At 53.2% G+C, this 20069-nt stretch overlaps 1 protein-coding gene across 1 annotated transcript in view; it reads left to right on the top strand.

Moving 5' to 3' along the window:
- The window catches only part of OTOG (otogelin), an 85365-nt gene extending 65598 nt beyond the window's left edge, over positions 1 to 19767 (top strand). Inside the window, exons 40-56 of the mRNA XM_021685793.1 lie at positions 2308 to 2491; positions 4807 to 5027; positions 5252 to 5390; positions 6835 to 7029; positions 7221 to 7433; positions 8030 to 8134; positions 8311 to 8418; positions 8845 to 8946; positions 12081 to 12179; positions 13225 to 13265; positions 14263 to 14338; positions 14452 to 14630; positions 15415 to 15519; positions 15684 to 15803; positions 16989 to 17034; positions 19405 to 19484; positions 19567 to 19767. Of these exons, the coding sequence (XP_021541468.1) occupies positions 2308 to 2491; positions 4807 to 5027; positions 5252 to 5390; positions 6835 to 7029; positions 7221 to 7433; positions 8030 to 8134; positions 8311 to 8418; positions 8845 to 8946; positions 12081 to 12179; positions 13225 to 13265; positions 14263 to 14338; positions 14452 to 14630; positions 15415 to 15519; positions 15684 to 15803; positions 16989 to 17034; positions 19405 to 19484; positions 19567 to 19767 (2214 nt within the window). The remainder of the gene's footprint in view (positions 1 to 2307; positions 2492 to 4806; positions 5028 to 5251; positions 5391 to 6834; positions 7030 to 7220; positions 7434 to 8029; positions 8135 to 8310; positions 8419 to 8844; positions 8947 to 12080; positions 12180 to 13224; positions 13266 to 14262; positions 14339 to 14451; positions 14631 to 15414; positions 15520 to 15683; positions 15804 to 16988; positions 17035 to 19404; positions 19485 to 19566) is intronic.
- The last annotated feature ends 302 nt before the right edge of the window (positions 19768 to 20069 follow it).

The following is a 20069-nucleotide window of genomic DNA, read 5'->3' as shown; positions in this document are numbered from 1 at the left end:
TATTCATTTATGGTGTCTAATCATCTATTAATCCCATCCAGTATAGTTTTCACCTTAGACATTAATTTTATTTTTCATCTCTAGAAGTTTGATTTGGGTCTTTTTGTATCTCCCATATCTCGCTCTAAAAATCTTGTTTTCCTTTACTTTTTTGAAAATATGGAATATAGTTTTAATGATTTTTTTTTTGCCCCTATTTATCATTTTGGGTCATGTTTATCATTTCTGGGTCAATTCTAACTGATTTTTCCCGCTTCATTATGGGCTGTACTTTCCTGCTGCTTTGTGAGACTGACAATTTTTTTTATTGGATTACAGACATTGTGGGTTTTGCCTTGTTGGATGCTAGATATTCTTTTCTTTTTAAGAAATATTCTTGAGTTTTGTACTAGTTGTACTACTAGAAACAATTCAATCCATTTGAGGCTTGCTTTGTTGAGTGGAGCCCATATAGTTTTATCCTAAGAGTGATTTTATTCTTTTTTTTTTTTTAAAGATTTTATTTATTTATTCATGAGAGACAGAGAGAGAGAGAGGCAGAGGGAGAAGCAGGCTCCCAAGGAGCAGGGAGCCCGATGCGGGACTCGATCCCAGGACCCTGGGACCATGACCTGAGCCGAAGGCAGACGCTTAACCATCTGAGCCTTTATTCTATATTTTTTATTCTAAGTAGTGATTACTCACTACTGAAGAAGTAGCTTTCTCATACCCTACCCTAGATCCTATGTATATTTGCAATGTAACTAGTGGTGTCTCTAGCTATTCCTAGCCCAGTGTGAGACCTGGGAATTTTTCTGTCTGCTCCTTTCAGGTGATTGTTTTCCTGATCTCAAGTAGCTTTCCCACCTGCATACACTGGTCAGTATTCATACACAGGGTCAGGACAGGGTCAGAGAGGGAATGTCTGCAGAACTTCTGAGCATGCGTGCTCTCTCTCACTTTCTCTCTCCCCCCTCCCTTTTTCTCTTTCTCTCCCCAGCTCTCTTCCCTTCAGCATTTTGTTCTGCAAACTCCAGCTATCTTGGCCTCCATGAACTCCCAACTCTTGTCTCATGAACTCAGGGAGCCCACCAGGCTCTGCCTGGGTTCCTTCTTCCTTTCTCCACCGTAGGCTAGAGACTTCCTCTAAGCAATAATTAGGCAATCATAAGGCTCACCTCATTTGTTTCCCCTTTCTCAGGCATCATTCTCCTGTGCTGCCAACTGTTCAATGTCTGAAAACTATTATTTCATATAATTTGTCAGGTTTTTTGGTTGTTTAAGGCAGGAGGGTATATCCAGTCCTTATTACTCCATCTTGATCAGAAGCTAAAGCCCAAGTCCTTAGTTTTGAAAATGTGTTCTTTGTCTTTACTTGAACTCAGGTTTCTGTGAACACAAGTGAGGATCCCTGGGCTTCAGTGTTCATTCCCAGAACTAGGAGACCACTCCAGGTTCATGGAGCCCCATCCCCTCTCTGCACAGCTAAGAAGGCTCAGGCTGAGAGCACCAGGGATTTCCCAAGGTCAAAGTTTTCCAACACAGAATTCCTGTCCTAGATAACTTGCAAAGTGATTAATAAAACAATGATTCTTGTAGGGGAGGGAGGTATGAAGTCTTTATAAATATTTTAAGATTCTAATCTTTTCATCTCCCATTTCTACAAAGTAAAACTAATAATCCATAGTACGTAGAAATTTAACCTTGTCAATATGTAGTAGAGGTTGTAGCTTTGAATGTAAAGTGTTTGAGAGAATTAGGGTGTGTTGCATATTTAACAAACATTGATTGAGACCCCAATTTATGTCGGGCCCAAAGGCAGGTGCTGGAGATTCAAAGGTGGATCAGCCAGAGTGTCTGCCCTTAAGAAACTCAGAGTCCATCTGGTGCCTCGATGAGGGAAACAAACAGATTCTATCTTAATGGCCAGCATAGAGATGAGGAGGCCCCAGAGAAGGGGTGCCCAAGATAGAGGCTGGAGACTTAGGAAAAATCTCCCAGAAGAAATGATCTGAGCAGAATCAGGAAAGAAGAGAGGATTAGAAGGCCTCAAAGTGTGTGTTTGTTTGGGCACAGGGATGTAGCTTGCCTCCCATTATTGTATTTTTTGTTTCATCATTTTGTGCTCATAAAAATGGTTTCAGAATTCTTTGATGTCACTTGGAGAGTGTCTTGGCCACATGTGCCTGAAACAGAGACTGTCACATAGCTTGATACTGTTTGTTGGATGAATGCATGAGTGAATGGATGGATGGGTGGATGGATGGAGGGATGTATGGACAAACAAACAGACAAGCTGTGCTCAATTGAACACTCTCCCCCCACAAGGTGACTGTGGACTCACAGCCTGTCTGGCCCCCTGTGAGCAGACACGGATTCAGGATTGAGGACACAGGCCACATGTATGTGATCCAGACTCCGTCACACATCCAGATCCAGTGGCTCCACAGCTCAGGACTCATGATCCTGGAGGCCAGCAAAGCCAGTGAGGCCCAGGGCCGTGGCCTATGCGGTGAGGTGGGACCCAGCTGGGGGAGAAGGGATGCTTCTTGGGTCCACCTCTGCCCCCAAACACAGGTTCCCCTGTGTGAACCCAGGGGAAGCTAGGACAGAAGGCCAGGCCAGAGGTGGAACCAGCACAGCTGCCAGGGCAGAGAGACCTAGTGTCTGGTGTTCTAGGGCTGAAGCCGCCAGCAGGGAGATGGCACAGAGTTCTGGCCTCGGCCAGTTGTCACTTTAATTGGGATTGTTTGTCAGCTTCCCTGATAGCTTCCTAATACCAGATAATCCTTCCTGTCTGCATAGGCCTGGGCACTTCACAAAGCACTTCCACACTCTGATCTCACTTATTGCAGGTCATCCACACAACAACCCTAAGAGATGACCACTGAACTAAAAAAGAAAGGGGGCTCGGAGAGGTTAAGTGGCTTGCCTCAGCTCACACAGCTGAGCTGCCACAACACTTAGAACTAGGCTCTTCAGACCACAGCATGACTGCAGGAGCATGCCCTAAGGGACTCATGTATTTTGATAAGGAAAGGGGTGCAGGGGGAGTCTGAGTGTGGACTGCTGCTCCCCCACAGGGAACTCCATGACAGATGGTCATGATTATGATGATGGAAAACATAGGAGCACTTATGTGTTCCATAAACACATAAATCTGCATCCATACATCTGCACCATTTTGACCATTGACACTCGCACCGCTGTATTCAAATTGCCCTCCAGACATGAACTAACGCGTGTAAGTCTGCTCCCTGCTCATTACTTACCATGTACCAGTCACAGGACAGATAGTAGGCAAAACAGACAAAGTCACTGTTTTATGAAACTTCTGTTCTTACAGACTTACTGAAACAAGCATCTCTCTTTACACACACACACACACACACACACACACACACACACACACCCAGGACCACCACCACTCCACCATCTTTTTCTCACCATTTCTTGCTTCTACTGTTTATGCCTGGCAGGGAGTGCTGTGCTCAGCAGTAATCTCCTCCCTAGGATACCTCCGTGACACCCTTCAGTGACTCAATGCCAAGACCAAAAATGCAACCACGGGGACCACTGATAAAATCTGAAGGTTTTGTAGTAAATCATGCTTTATATTCATGAAACTGGTGGCTGGAGGTATGAGAGCAGAAGTCAGCTAGTTTATCTCTATTTTATCCAAACTAACACTTAGTGTCCCAGGCACCCTGCTGGGCAACCAGGGGGACTACTGAGAAAGTGAGAAAATGAGTCTAAAGGAAAATGAATCTTTGCACTCAGAGCAAGACAGCCCAGCAAACCAAAATCCGTTCTACAGAACTGGGAAGATCATGGACGGGTCCATCTGAAGGGCTCTTGAAAGAAAGACTTCTGAGAAAGTGTTTCAGGCAGAGGGAGCAGCGTAAGAAGGTCAAGGGCAGGGAAGTGTGTGTTTGGAGCCTAGAGCGTGAGAGATGAAGCTGGAAGTTAAGGTCATGTTAGAAGCTGTGACAGAGAAACTTCAGCCCCACCCCCATTTCAGTGCCTTCCAACCCGACAGAAGTTTATTTCTGGCACACACAAATTCCCAAGCGGGACTCCTTCCATCTCGTGGCTCTGCTGTTCTCAGCACAAGCTTCCAACTCCACTGCAGGAAAAAGAGTCAAGGAGTGTTTATGGACCGGGCCCCGCCGTGGTGCCCTCACCCTCACTCTCGTCCTGTTGGCTGGGCCTCAGCATGGGCTCCCCAGCCCCAGGAGAGCCTGGGAAAAGCAGGCTAGCGAACTGCCTGGGAAGAAGAACAAACAGGTGTTACACTTAGTAATCTCTGCTAAGGCAGATTTTTTTGAAATAACTTTTAATTTTCATACAATGTCAGAAATAGTATAAAAACTCCCATGTACTTTTTACTCAGATTTACCAAGTGTTCACATTTTGCCCCATGTGCTTTTCCTGCCTCTATGTGTGTGTATAAAATACACACATATATCTACATACATGCGTATGTATGCATGCGTATATACATATGTGATATTTATATATGCACTTTTCTATGTTATGCAATTCATATATATATATATGCATTTTTCTGAGTGATTTGAAAGCACGTTTGAGACGTCATATCCCTCTATCTCTAAATACCTTGGTGTGTGTCTCCTAAGAACGATGACATCTTCCTACATAGCAGATTTCTTAGCTTCTCTGTGCCTCATTTCTCTCATCTATAAAAGGGGGATAATAGTAATACCAGCCTGAAAGAATTGTTGTAAGAAATATGCAAAGTGACATCTGGGGACCTGGGAGTGGTGGTGATAATTACAGCTACTGGGATAATCTGCCCCTCTCCAGGTATCTGTGATGGGGATGCGGCCAACGACCTCAGCCTGGAGGATGGCTCTGTGGTGGGTGAGGCTGAGGACCCCGCTCCCTTTCTGGACAGTTGGCAGATGCCCAGCTCCCTGACCTCTGTGGGCCAGACCCGCTTCCGCCCGGACAGCTGTGCCACAGCTGACTGCTCGCCCTGCCTTCGAATGGTGTCCAACCGCACCTTCAGCGCCTGCCACCGCTTTGTATGTACCAGCTGGGCCCGGTGTGGGGGGGCCTCCCAGGCCAGGAGTGGCAGCATCCACCTGCAGAGGGCAGCTCCCCAGAGGTGTTGAGCCTGGGACCAGATCAGGAGTCTTCAGAAGCTGGTTGTTGCCCCTGGGCAGGGCTGGGGGCTGGGGGGGAGGTGGCCCAGGCCCTGGGATGTGGGGAATCAGGGTAAGCAGCGCTGTCGGATGCACGCGCCCAGGTGCCCCCAGAGTCGTTCTGTGAGCTGTGGATCCGGGACACCAAGTACGTGCAGCAGCCCTGCGTGGCACTGACGGTGTACGTGGCTATGTGCCACAAATTCCACGTGTGCATCGAGTGGCGACGCTCCGACTACTGCCGTGAGTCAGGGACCGAGTGGGAGTGGGGGGGATGGGCGACTCCTCCGTTGCTTCTGAGGCTTCCGCCCCCCTTAATTATTCATTCATTCATTCATATTAATAATTCAAGAAATATTTTATAAATACATCTCTAAGCAAACGAATAAAGTAACAAATTTATTTTTATTATAATTTAGATTAATAAGTCAAATGAATATTATCTGCTTATTATTTAATTTATCTGAATCTCCTTGCTTCATTTGTAAAATGAGGAAAGTAATAATAGCTCCCCCTAGGGTTGTTTTGAGGGTGACATGAGGTAATGTGTGCGGAGTGCCTCACGCAGGCCCACCACATGGTTACCATCCAGGAAGTATTACCTTTCTCTTAATTTCTTGGTCATCTTTCTCTTCGTTCAGTCTCTCCCCTCCTTGCCTGAGGGAGGGAGATCCACCCCCTCCTCACTCCGTTAGGTTTGCATTTGGGGGGTAGACAGGGGTGGACTGGCCTAGGGCAGTCTGATTTATAAACGTGGACACATCCAGAGAGACCAGAAGCAGCTCACAGGAAGACCACGCCTAGAATATGACAGATAAAAGATGAAAAGACAAAGTCATCTAGAGTAGTGTTTTTCACAATGTGGGTATGAAATCAACTTTGGGGGTCAACACCATATTAAAAATATGCAACAGAATAGGAAATGCTAGTGTGTACTGTATCTAGAAAGAGTAAATATTGTTTTGTGAAAAAGTTTGCTTCAATATATCAGTAATGCTCTAAAAAAAAGGTAATATGTATATATATATACAAATATATATATATATGCATATCTCAGTAATTCTCAATCAATCCCAGTAATTCTCAATCAATCCTTTAAAATCACCAGGGAACTTTGAAAAGTATGAATGCTGGGCCCCACGATAAGAGATGCCAGTTCAGTTGCTCTGAGGTAGGATCCTGGCAAGGGTATTTCCAGGCTCCCAAATGATTCCTCCGTAAGGAACCCTGTTTGAGGTTTGAGGACCACTGTTCTGCATGCCCATGTGTATTGGACCACAGTGTAAAAATCCACTTTTTACCATCAAGAAAATTTGAAAACACTGGTCTAGAGCAAGGATTTGGCAAATATTTCCTGTAACGGGCCAGATAGTATATAATTGAGGCTTTTTAGGCTTTATGGTCTCTGTCAAAATTACTCAGCTCTGCCCTTGGAGTGCTAAAGCAGCCAGATACAATAGGCAAGTGACTGGGCGGGGCTGTGTTTCAATAAAACTTTATTTGCAAAAATAACATAGGAGGCTGCATTTGGCCATGGGTTGTACTTTGCTGCCTCCTGATCTGGATAAGGGAGGCTGTGACACCAAACCCCTTTGCACTCTCTGCTGAGGCGCAGATGATGCTCTGAGGCCCCTCCTCACTCTGCCTGGGGTCTGAGCCAGGCCTGGTGCCCACTGTGCCCCTGCAGCCTTCCTGTGCTCCAGCGACTCCATATACCAGGCATGTGTGGCAGCCTGCGAGCCCCCTGAGTCGTGCCAGGATGGGCTGCTGGGCCCGCTAGACCCAGAGCAGTGCCAGGTGCTGGGCGAGGGCTGTGTCTGCTCTGAGGGCACCGTCTTGCACCGGCGCCACTCGGCACTCTGCATCCCCGAGGAGAAGTGTGGTAGGTCCCTCCAAAGCTGACCTCACACTAGGGTCCCCTAATCCCACCTGCAGCCCATGGCCGAGGCCCCTCTGCCTCCCTCCAGGTCTGCTTTGGGCATGGTCAGTGTCCCAGGGAGGGTCGAGCCTGGGACGGTCTGGGTCCCCCCGCCCGCCTCAGTGCCCCATGCCCCACCATGTCCCCCACTGCAGCCTGCACCGACAGCACGGGGGTGCCTCGGGCCCTGGGGGAGACCTGGAACAGCTCCCTCAGCGGATGCTGCCAGCACCGGTGCCAGGCTCCCAACACCATCGTGCCAGTGGACTTGGGCTGCCCGGAGCCCCGCCCTGAGACCTGCCCACGTTTTGGGGAGGTGGCCTTGCTCCTGCCCACTGAGGATCCCTGCTGCCTGGGGACAGTTTGTGGTAAGTCCCACCCTTCACTTCCCTCGACCTCAACCGCAAGATGGTTAAAAGGCTGCAGCTCCACCTGCTGACCTTGATGGATAGGACAAGGCCTGGGAAAATGAAAGGGTCTTGCCGGGGGTGTGTTGTGAGGAGTGGAGAGCCCCGCCTGGGGGACAGGAGCCCCCCTCATGAAGCAGTGTGGGGTAGGGCTTAAGGGCAGGCAGCCTGGACGACTCTTCCTCCACCGCTTTGCAGCCTCGTGACCTCAGCTGATGATTTAACGTCCTCTGTGCCTTAGTTGATTCTGCAGTAGCACGAGGTTGATCATAGTCCACACTTTCTGGGTTGTTGTGAGAATCTAGAAGCTGATACTGATCTAGGACAGCTGCTGGTACATGGCCCATCTCGAGGAGTATTAACTACTAATGCTCTTCTGTCGAGCCCTGGACCTTCTATGTGACCCTCAGAGGCCCCTTCCAGGAACGTGGGTCCTGGGGGCAGGGGGGATGGAGGGAGAAATGAGGACAAGCTGTCTAGGTGCTGGGCAGTGCTGGAGGCCGGGGGCGGGGGGAGTCCCAGCCTCCAGGTGACAGGCCCTGTGGCCCCTGGCCCAGTGTGTAACCAGACTCTGTGTGAGGGCCTCGCCCCTACCTGCCGCCCAGGCCACCGACTCCTCACCCACTTCCAGGAGGACTCCTGCTGCCCCAGCTACAGCTGTGGTGAGAGGTCCTGAGGAGGGGAGCACAGGGGGAGGGGGAGCCCTGCTGCTGGGGGAGGGGAGCTCTGGGGACTGGGTTCTGGCTGGGGATTGGGGCAGAGCCGGCGTCGGGGCTGAGGCATGGCCAGACAGGGTCTGCTCCCAGCACCCAGCACTTAAGTTCTGTCTTTTCTGCAGAGTGTGACCCAGCCCTGTGTGAGGCAGAGCTGGTCCCCAGCTGCCGCCAGGACCAGATCCTGATCGCAGGCCGCCTGGGGGACTCGTGCTGTACCTCCTACTTCTGCGGTGAGTGGACATGCCGGCAGATGTCAGCATGCTCAGATGGATCCCAGCCATCCCCTTCCTCACCCATTTGCCGGGGCAGCTGGGAGGAAAGGGTGGGGCCTCCAGGTGGACTGGGCACAGGAGAAGGGTGAGAGTCCTGTTCAGAACAAAGGGAAGGAGGAAGAGGAAACCAACCTGGGCTTCACCCCATCCATTACTAGCAGGAGGAAGCTGGTGTGTGTTCGGTGTAAGACTTGAGGTAGATAGGAGGATCTAGATTCTTGCTCCAGGACAGGCCCCATGAGGCCATGAAAGACTACTTGAGTCTAGCTCCTGTCACAGCTGGGTTTTAGGTACCCCTCCCCACCAACCCAGCAACCTGCTCTGTACCAAGACCCCATGAGGGGGACTGCCTGTGACGGCCGTGGCCCCTCTCCCCCTGCTCAGCCTGTGGCGACTGTCCAGATCCGATCCCCGAGTGTCAGGAAGGAGAGGCGCTCACCGTGGACAGGAACACCACAGAGTTCTGCTGCCCTCTGTACCAGTGTGGTGAGTCCCAGCTGGACACAGGGACCTCACCACAAGGGGCTCCAGGGACATTTATGTGCCACGGGGGCCCCTTCACAATGTCCTCCCTCGGGACCGATGGGAATTCAGCAGGGAGCCACAGGGAGCTCCCAGGGAGTGAGCACAGAGTAGCCAGACCTGTGACGGAGGAGGACGCTGGGCCAGGCCGTGGGAGCCAGATGGTGCAGGGTCGAGCCTGGGACACGGATGGCTCTGAAGCTTTAGGAAGAGGTCCCCTGTCCCCTCCCTCGGAGCCCCCCAGGGCCAGGGGGAGGCCTAGGTTGAGGCCACCCCAACCCTCCTAGCACTGATTCACAGTCCTCGTTCTCTGACCCAAGGCCCCTGCTTCAGGGCCCCTCTTGCCCTGTTTTACCCTGGCATCCACACGTGGAGCCTGCATCCCAGAAGACCCTGCATCTCGAAGCCTTGGAAGCTCTTTTGTGTTGCGGTCATAAATAAGAGCGGACCCTTCCTGATATCTTTACGGGACATAGTACCTTGATACAGTGTGTACTGTGTACCGAGTACCTTAATAGTGCCTAGGAAATGTAGTAGAGCCGGCGCCAGGGACTTTAAGAAAACCTGATGGATGAGAGTTAACAGACTGGTTGAATTTAAAGATGACTCCACTTATAAAAACTGCACTCCGATTATAGGAAAAACATGAGCGAACAGTGCACGGAGCAGTGTAGGTGAAGAATATCTGCCAGGTGACCCCAGGGGCAACCCCGACGGCTTCAATGTCAGAAACCAACTCTGGAACAGTGTAGACTTCCATGGAGCGTGCCCAGATGAGCTGGCCACACTGCGCCAATTGGCTCCACCCCGGGTCTCCGAGGCCACTCGTCCCCAAGTGTTCACAAAGCTGATCTGAGCGGAGGGTCAGCATCCTTCCTCTTGTCTTTCCTCTCCTCTTTCTGTGTGTCTCCTCCTCTGTCCTCTCCGGCCTCCCTCTCTTGTTCACATATCTCTCTGTGGTTCTCAGGAGGAAGCCTGGAAATGTGGAATGAGGACAGGCACGGCCAGCCAGTCATGGTTTGGCATCCCAATTCTGCCATTTACTAGCTGTGTGGCTTGGGGCAAGTCACTGACTCTCTGAGCCAAGGTTCCTCACGTGTCCAATGGTGCTAATAATACATACCTTGAGGGGTCTCGTGAAGATAGAGATAATATACGTGAAGTGCCTGATGGCCCTTGGCATACAGTAGGTGCTCAATAAAGGGAGGCTATTGATATTACTACTTCTCCCAATCCTCGTTGTGCTTTTATTATAGAAGTACTATATACACCTCATAGAAGGTACAGAATCCAAGTAAATGCAAGCAAGTGAAAATACTTTCTTCCTGCTTCCCAGCTATTCCACTGTCAACACGTTAGACTACATCCTTCCACATATTCTCGATGCCTTTGTATGTGTATGTGTTTCTAACCAAAATAAGCTCACACTGTACATGCTTTTTTCGATTTTTTATTTGTTTCATTGTTTGTATTAAAGCTAATTAATATATAATGTTAATTAGTTTCAAGTGTACAACATAGTGATTCAACAAATGTACACATCTCTCAGTGCTCATCACCATCTGTCACCACACAGTGTCATTATAATATTGTTGACCATATTCCTTGTGCTGTACTTTTCATCTCCGTGACTTGTTTATTTTATAACTGGAAGTTTGTATCTTAATCTCCTTTACCTATTTCACCCACCCTCCCCACCCCTGACAACCACCAGTTTGTTCTCTGTATTTGAGAGTCTGTTTTTTGTTTGCTCATTTGTTCTGTTTTTCAGACTCCACATATAAGTGAAATCATATGGTGTCAGTCTTTCTCTGTCTGACTTAGCATAATGCCCTCTGGGTCCGTCCACGTTGTCACAAAGGTGTATCTGCTCTTTTTTAACCCGCTGTTTTCAGTTCATGTTAATACATTTTCAAGTTATATCCTACCCCACCCAGGGTTTTCCTGGTTTGTCCACTCCAGGACCACACACTCCTGTTTTGTCTCTTAGCTTTGAACCTATCATAGGTGCCTTTTTCTGCATGACACGAAATTATAGTTTGGGCTGGGTCCCGCAGAAAAGTCCCACCTTCTGGATTTATCCATTGCTTCCTCTTGGAACAGTTTACCTGGCTCCCCCATCCTCTGTGCTTCCTGTAAACCAGAAGTCAGATCTAAGACTCGGTGGATTCAAGTTACAAGGGTGGGGCTCGACAGACACGAGCTTCACCGTACGTCACATCGTGAGACACAGACTGACTGGTGGAGACTCTGACCGAGGCTAACCTGGGCCCTGGATGAGGGTGGTGACTGTTGGACGCCTCCATCTTGCATTTACAGTTTTCCTCCTTCAACCAGAAGGGAACCCATGACTTTGACACTAGACAAAGGTCCTACTCCCCCTCCACCTCATAATTTTTTGAGACATCAGTTGATAACCCTTACCCATGCCTATATATATATATATATATATTTTTTTTTTTTAGTGAACCAGATAAGTCTTCTCTTTTTCAAAACCTCCCCTTCAGCGCTGCCCCTCACACCTCCCCTCCTCACCCCAAAGTTTTTCCCGGGGTGGGGGTCCCTCACTCCTTGCCTTGTTGTCTCAATAAATGAGAATGACTGAGGAACCCCAAACTAAGAGGGGCCGCCTGAAGAGTAGGAACAAGGGAAGGGTGCGCCCTGGAGTCTGGCACCCCTGAAGCAGAGCAGACTCAGGGTGGGCCCTGAGGGTATGGTTTCCACAGGGTGCGCAGAGTGGTGTTCTCCTCCAGAGGGAACCGTTCCCGGCAGGGGAGCTTGCGCCGGGCACTGGCTCCCATCTGACCCTTACTCTCAGGGTGACACGGAATCCAGGGGAAGGAAGGCCCCGTTGAGTGACTTAAAGACTTTGACTCTGTCCTATTGCTAATGCCTCCTCAGAGTAGAACCAAGGCTTCCAGAAGTAGTTCTAGGGGGAGACCCCAGGAGCCCATGCTTCTTCCCTGGACTCCAGCCCTGGAGGGTGTCTAAGGACATGGCGGGGCGGGAACCCAAGGAGGAGCCAGTGTTGCATTTCTGGGGGTCTCTGCTCCAAGGTATCTGCAGCTAATGTGTCCCCTGCCTCCCCTCGCTCACAGTGTGCGAGAGCTTCCGCTGTCCCCAAGTGCAATGTGGTGTGGGCACTGCCCTGGTGGAGGTATGGAGCCCAGACCGCTGCTGTCCCTACAAGTCCTGCGGTGAGTCCCTGGACGGGGATGGCCCTACCCAAAGGCCGAGATCCAAAGAGGGGGGCAGGGGAGGAAGGGCCCCCCCCCCACTGTCAACCTGCTCACATTCTAGCCCTCCAGAATCACCAAGACTGCCTTCCTCCCCCGGCGTCTGATCTCTGGGGGCTTAGCTTTCCTACACCTTTTTCTCTCCAGGATGAAAGAAGGAACAAAATCAAGTTCCCTGTTCCCAAAAGATTTTTCCATCTAAAAAAAAAAGTTTTTGTTGCAGCTGTCTGTTAGTAAACATGGTCTTTGTTAAAATTTACCTCAAACCCCTTTGGGCGCCTCCATGATCAATAATGAACACCAGTAAACTTTATGTAAAAATGTTATTTAAAAAGAGTTGAGAAAATATTTTGCATTTATTTCACTTGTCTTTTTTCCAGGCCTCCAATGTCAATTTCACGAGGGCAGAGATTTTAGTCTGTTTTATTCATTGCTTTGTCCCCAGAGCACGGAAAAACCTCCTGCATAGAGTAGGTGCTTAAAACTGTTTGCTGCAGGAGTGAGGGACCAGGGAGAGTGTTTTCACAGCCGCTCCGACCTTGTGCTCTCCTCCCGTGAAGCTAGGGCGGGTGTGTCTGTTAGTTTGCTAGCTCCCCCGCAGCTCCTTGCTGGGATATATATTTGGGAAAGATAGATGGTCAGACGTTTCACCCCTGCCATGTGAAGAGGCCCCACACCTGCTCTAGAAAGGGCTCTCGGGAGGACGGAGGACCAGGCAGGATGAAGCCCAGATGACAAAAGGAACCTGCCATTGGTCTGTCTGCCTGTTCAGCCTCACCCGCCTCTAGAGTGGAGCTTAGAACTAGGACCCACCCCTGCCCCCCACCTGCCCCAAGGCTGGAGGAAGGCTGAGATTTTGGCTTCTTCTCCCCAACCCCCACCCTGACTGGGCCTGAGGCTGGGCCAGAGGAGGGGCCGCTCGGGAGGGAGCGGCCTGGGGGCCCAGGGAGACTTCCACCTGGACGTCTCCCGGTGAGATGGGTCCCGGCCCCCTCCTGTTTTTCAGAGTGTGACTGCGACACAATCCCGGTGCCCCGGTGCCACCTGGTATGGAAACCCTGCTTCTCTCCACTCTCTGCGATCTGCCTCCCCCTTTCCTTTCCACTCTGCCCCATCCCCTGGAGACCTTAGTCCTTTAATGTAGTGCAGAGAGCCTTGTCCTAAGCTCTGCTTTCTGAGCACGGTGTCCGCATTTGCAAAGTGGGCATGCTCAGGCTTCAGCATTGTGGTGAGCAGGTACCACGATGATGATGATGATGGCGGTGGGGGGGGGGGGGGGGGGGGGAAGATGATGATGATGGTGATGAAACAGCAGCTCATGTTTACTGAGAGCTAACTATATGTCAGGAGCCTTCCTAGGCCTTTTATGTCTATTGTCAAATTAATTCTCATGACAGCCCAACGAGGTTGATTCCATGATGATCCCAGTTATACAAGCAAGGAAACTAAGGTTAAGGTCATGAAGCTGGTAAATCACAGTCAGGATTAGAACCCAGGAAATCTGACTCCAGAGGCCATGCCCTTTGCCACCAGGCCGCACGGCCCCTGAGGGAAGGGAAAATAAAAAATGCGAAGTTATGTTTTAAAGTTTTTTCACCATTTTCTGGATTATATATATTCTCCTCACCCCGTCTCCCCCAGCACACATTTCCTCATTTTCTCCCCCTCCCATCCTTCCTCTTCTCCCTTCAACTGATGAAGGAGATGGGTAAATGGTATAAGCCATGTAGGGTTCTTGGCTGGCAGCCATGCAATGGTCCCTCGTTGAGGTGGCCAGTGAGTGCTTGGGATGAAAGGAGAGCCCTTAGGTCCCGGGAGAGGACACTGGGGAGTGATCCTCAGTGGGGAAGCCAGGCATTTCTCCTTGGCCGGGGAGTGACTGAGCTGCCCGGGAACCCAGGGCCCCCAGGCCTGCCAGCCCCCTGCCCACCCACTGCAAGGAGGCGACTGACAAAGACAAGGGCCCGGGGAGGGGGCCAGACTGCTCCCAAGGGTGGGGCTGGCCTCTGCACCCCGGGGTGCTCACTGCCTCTGCCCCACCCAGTGGGAGAAGTCCCAGCTGGACGAGGAGTTCTTGCACAGCGTGGAGAATGTGTGCGGCTGCGCCAAATACGAGTGTGGTGAGTGGGGAAGGGAAGCCCATGGGGTAGAGCCAGGCTGGGCCGGCCAGGCTGGGCCGGATGTGGCTGCCAGGCTCTCTCGGTGACTGTGGCCATCCGGCTCGCCCATGCAGCCAAGGCCCCCGTGTGCCTGAGCCGCGAGCTGGGGGTGATGCTGCCAGGCCAGACCGTGGTGGAGCTCTCAGCCGACGGCGTGTGCCACACCTCGCGCTGCACTCACGTGCTCGACCCCCTTACCAGCTTCTACCAAATCAACACCACCTCTGTGCTGTGTGACGTCCGCTGTGAGGCGGTAGGTGCGGGGCGGGAGGGCGGTGGCCAGGGTCAGGGGGGCTGGCCTGGGGGACCCTGGGTGATCCAGGAGTCAGAGGAGCCTCAAGCTTTCTAGGCACTTCTGAAGAGTAGGCCTGGGGGGAGGGGCCCTTCAGAGAACCCTGTGAAAGGTGCTAAGCTTGGGCTGGGTTGGGAGAGGCCAGGAGGGGAACAGCAAGAGTGCGGGTCTGGCCAGGGCAGGTATCTCACGGAGAGAACACATACTGCTGAGGCACCTACTTATGACTGGCACACTCTTTATTGCTCTGTGTGTGTGTGTGTGTGTGTGTTGCTACCCTTTGTTGAGCACTTCTGCATGCCCAGTATCTAGGAGAGTGACTGGCTTCTAGTAAAAGCTAATGAGGGTAGGGGGTGGAATTATTCCCATTTGTCAAATGAGAAAGCTGAGGCTTAGGGAGGTGCAGTCATTTGTCCAAATTCCCACAGGCACTGGGCCTCAAATTGAGGTCTATGTACAACCGGAACGAGCACCCTTAATCACCAGCAATGCTACCTCTGAAAGGGGTGGAAATGCTCTTTGCCCGCGGGGGTTGGGTCTAGGAATTGCTGTGGAGGAGGCTTAAGGAAGAAGTAAGGTTGACCTTCCTGCCTGAGATGGGAGGCTGGGAGCTCCCTTTCTGGGCGGGGGGAGGGGGGCTGTTCTTCTCTGGGCTTTGGGCTCAGAGACCTCAGACAGTAGAAAAGGCGGGAGGGTGGAGGTGGGCACATGGCTGAGGCCCCTCCCGTCCTGCCCTGTCCTGCAGAACCAGGAGTACGAGCACCCACGGGACCTGGCGGCCTGCTGTGGCTCCTGCAGGAACGTGTCCTGCCTCTTCACTTTCCCCAACGGCACCACCTCCCTGTTCTTGGTAGGCAGCCCCCTAGCCACCCACCCGCGGAGGCGTGCCGGGGGGCGGCCAGGGCTCAGGGCAGTGCGGGGTCCTGGGCTGCGCCCGTGTTCGGAGCTGTGCCCCCTCAGTTCCCTCAGGCCACCCGGCCACGAGCCCCCCTCGCCCACCTCTGTGCTCTCTAGCCTGGGGCGTCCTGGGTCGCAGACTGTGGCCGCTACCACTGCAGCAACACGCCCCTGGGCGCCGTGCTCGTCCGCTCACCCATCAGCTGCCCCCCGCTCAACGAGACCGAGTGCGCCAAGGTCAGTGCCAGCCCCACCTGCCACGGCAGGGCCTGAAGCCAGGGATATCGGCCGTCTTACTGGCGGGGGGCGGGGGTCCTGCGTGCAGGGATGAGGGAGGAGGGGTTCCCTGAGCCCGTACGCGCCCTGCCTCCCCAGCTCCACGTATCTCCATGTGGTCCTGTTCCGGCCACCTCACGCGGCACGTCCTCACACATCACTTGGCCGCGCACAGATGTACGCAGACGTCCATCCTCACATACACACCAACACGGACAGTCAGGCCCTCACACACACCACACACCGCGCGGGGCCATTAACACCTCGGCCTGCCAGAGCACACACCACGTCCGTCACACACTGGGGCACACGCAGCACACACAGCACACCGATGCCCAGTTCAGGCCTGGGACCGTCTAACGGCCCTGGCACTAAGCAAACCAGCACCAGCGGGGACAGCTGTCACTATGGGCAGACCTCACGGGCAAGGATATCCGGAGGCTTGGGTTATTGTTGCATTATTGAAGTTCCTGAGATTAATACTGGACATTGAAAGATTTCCGATCTTACCCAGAAAACAAATACACACATTCCCGGTCACACTCACACACTCACAACACAAAATCTCACGTGTACACACACACGTATATGCTCATAAAATCACGTGCATATACACACACTTATTCACAAAGAACTGTCACATCATTGTTTTATCCATTTCGTAAAAGAGGAGGAGGGCTGTAAGGGATAATCGCCCCCATTTTCAAGGTGGGAAAACTAAGCCCAGAGGAAAGGGGTGACTTATCCAGGGCTGACCCAAATGGGTCAGCCCCAGCACCCCTCCCCTCCCTGACCCTCTGTGCAGGAAGCACCAATGAGAGAACAGGGTGGGGCATGAGGGAAGCTGTCACTGGAAGGATGGGGGGCCCACACCATCTTATCCAGCCTGCAGTCTTACTGGGGCCACAGGCCGCCTTCGTGCCAGTGTCCCAACCAGCCGGCTTAACTCTTGTGGCTCTCCCATGGCCAGCCCAGGGGCCCCTTCTCCCTCTGGCCGGGGCTTGATGGATGGCAAGGCCTGGCGCTCCTCTCCCAGGGCATCACGGGAGAAAAGGAGTCACTCTTGCACTCTTGCTGCCTCTTGCTGGGATCTTGGCTCCTGGCTGGGATGGGCTCTCCCACTCACCTCCTCTCCTCTCCCTCTAGGTTGGGGGCTCAGTGGTACCTTCCTTAGAAGGATGCTGCAGGACATGTGAGTGAGCACGGTGGAGGCCCAGGGGTGAAGGGGGACACCCTTCTGGTTGGGGGACAGGGTATCATGTCAGGACTCAGAGGGCCAGGTTCCTGGCCTGGCACCTCCAGTGGTGGTTCTTCAGGGGTTATTAGATGAAGGGTAACGCCCCGACCATGGGGCTCATGGCACCAGCAGAGATACGCAGATGGGCAGAGACCATGCTCATGTTCCTATCCCAACAAAAGGCCTCCGCTTCTTGATGGAGACAGGGGACGTCCAGGAGGTCAGTAACTCACCAGGTACTCTCCCTCCTCCTGCCCCTGCCAAGACCCCTAGCCCAGAAGTCCCCCAAGTGAATTCTCCCTGGGGTCGGGAGCCCTGTCTTGGAGGTGCCTCCTGGGTGGGATTCAGGCCCCACAGGGTCCCTGACTCAGTCTGAGTGAGAGTTCTGTGCATCTGTCCTCACGCCTGGTCCCTGGAACCTGCAGCCCCAACCACATATGCATGCACGTTCCAGTCAGCTTTAGGACCTTTGCCTACAGGCCTCCCCTCGCCCTAAGGTCCTCAGACTGGCCTTTGGAGGGATGTAGAATTTGGGACCCTTTTATGTCCACCTCACATACTGCAGGAAAGCTGGGCTCAGTGCCTCATTGGCTGATCTCTGACCCAAAACTCAGGTTTCCTGAATATTCATGTGCTCCCATGTGACCTGCGACCCATGTCCCTCTCCCCAGGTTCCCCGGGGACCCTGTTTCCTGTGGTCCCCATTAGCCCAGCCTCTCCTCCACGGGTTAGTGTCCACTGCCACCCAGGTACTCCTCTCGGAAGCCCAGAGGACTGTAGGCATGCAGCTGCGTTGCTGTTCCCAACAATGTCCCTTCTGCTAGGTGGCCCCAGCTTGTGGTGGGGGGAGGGGCCCCTGCTCCCTGCCTCTGGCAAAGGCCTTTCGGCCAACAGTGCATGCTGGATAGCGAGCCTCACCCCCTGGGCTTGCGTAGGAATGCTTCAGCGGTGCCCACTCTCCCAGAGCCCATCAATGCTCAGTGCTGCCACCGCTTTGCTCCCACTGGTCACTCAGCTCGTCTCCGTCCAGGACCCCAAGGGCCATGGCCAGGGCAGCCCTTGGGCCTCTTGCCTCCTAGAAGCAGAGGGGGAGGAAAATGTGAACTTAGCTCTGGCCAGGAGTCCTCCAGCGGGTATGGTGGGAAACCCACTGTGGTGAGGCCCGGAGACCAGAAGAAAGGATTCCACCCCATTTCCGGCAGGCACTCTGGGGTGACAGAGGGAATCTGTGTATCAGGCCAATATTTATTGAGCATCAGTACGCCAGGCCCTGTTTCAGGCACTGTAGGCACAGCGTAGATAAGGCTTCCTGGAGCTGACGTTTTAGTGGGAGAGACAGAGTATTAAGTAAAATATATAATAAGATGGATGCATCTGGTTTTATGGGGATTGAAACTGAATACAATTTGGGCGGGCCTCATTAAGAAAAAGAATACAGACCTACACGTCCCCTATCAGGGTGTGAAATTGAATATTTATTTAGAATGAGAAAAGAGCTCACAACAAGTTGAGGGAGGGGCTGTTCAAAAGGAGGCCCAAAGCTTCCCTTTCCCCAGTGTAACTACAGGTGCATCTCTGACGCCTTGGTGATGGTGCCCTGGATAGAAATAAGACAAGGGAGGGGCCGGGGAGGGAGCATGGGGTGGAGGGAGGGAGTTGCAGTTTCAGGCGGGGTGCAGGAGAGGCCTGGGGAGGAGATATTTGAGTCTGTGAGGGCCTGAATGGCCCTGAGATGGCTTGTCTGTGGGAGGCGCGCTCCAGGCAGAGGAAGCTGCCTGCTCATCGTTTTCCATTCCTGTGAACACTGAGTGAGATGGGCGAACCCCTGGCCCTGTCTGATGGATACGGAAACCCAGTGAGCCTGCTGTGTGCAAGCTTCTGCTAGGGACTGGGGTTTCCATACATTCAGGAAATTGCCGATTCTTTATCCTAGAAGCCCTCTCAGAGAGGAATGCTGAAGCAGAGAGAGGGGTGGGGACGGAGAGAGGGGTGGGGACGGGGCCAGGGTCAACAACAGGGTGTTAGAGACACGGAGGCTGGGGGCGGGGAGGCCGCCTGCCTGGTCTCCAAATCTTCCTCTTCCCTAGCCCAGACCCCTGAAGCCATCCAGACCTCATTCCCTGTCTCCCCTGCCTTCACCACGTCCCCGTCTTTCCAGGGCACTGAGTGAAAGGCTTTCTCCTCGCTGGGGAGGGGCTCTAATTCATGGGCACTAACACCAGCACAAAGACCCCCCGAGCCTGACACCAGCTGCCCCAGTCTGGCGCGTCCTGCCGCCCCCTGCTAGCACTTCTCAGCCACAGCTGCTCCCCCCCGCCCCCCCAGGTAAAGAGGATGGGCGTTCCTGCAAGAAGGTGACCGTCCGTATGACCATCCGAAAGAATGAATGCAGGAGCAACGCCCCCGTGAGTGGCGCCCGCGTGGCGGCGGGACGGGGCTTCGCGGGCTGGGCTACGCAGTCTGCCTCACCCGCCTGCCCACCCCCAGGTGAACCTGGTGTCCTGCGATGGGAGGTGCCCGTCCGCCAGCATCTACAACTATAACATCAACACCTACGCCCGCTTCTGCAAGTGCTGCCGGGAGGTGGGTCTGCAGCGGCGCTCCGTGCAGCTCTTCTGTGCCACCAACGCCACCTGGGTGCCCTACACCGTGCAGGAGCCCACCGACTGTGCCTGCCAGTGGTCCTGAGAGCTGGGGGCCACCTCTGCCGCCCCCACCTTCTGCTTCCAGCTGGTGTGCCGGGGCGAGGGGCCCGGGGGGCGCCGCAGGTGTGGAGACCTGGGAGTGACAGGCAGAGGCCCAGAGAGTGACTAGAAAGGGCCACACCTGCCCATCCTGGCTTCTTCTCTGGCCTCCACCTCCCGCATACACGGGAAAGTGCCACACCTGCGGGCCCAGGGAACTCCACTCTGTCCTTGGCCGAGGTCTGGAATGGGCCCTAGGCCTGACTCTGGCTGCAGGGGGAGGGGGTGAGAGCTTTCCTGGGAAGC

The sequence above is a fragment of the Neomonachus schauinslandi genome, chromosome 11, assembly GCF_002201575.2.
Source record: "Neomonachus schauinslandi chromosome 11, ASM220157v2, whole genome shotgun sequence".
NCBI lineage: Eukaryota > Metazoa > Chordata > Mammalia > Carnivora > Phocidae > Neomonachus > Neomonachus schauinslandi.
The sequence above is the reverse complement of the archived record's forward strand: the minus strand, read 5'-3'. Positions and strand labels throughout refer to the sequence as shown.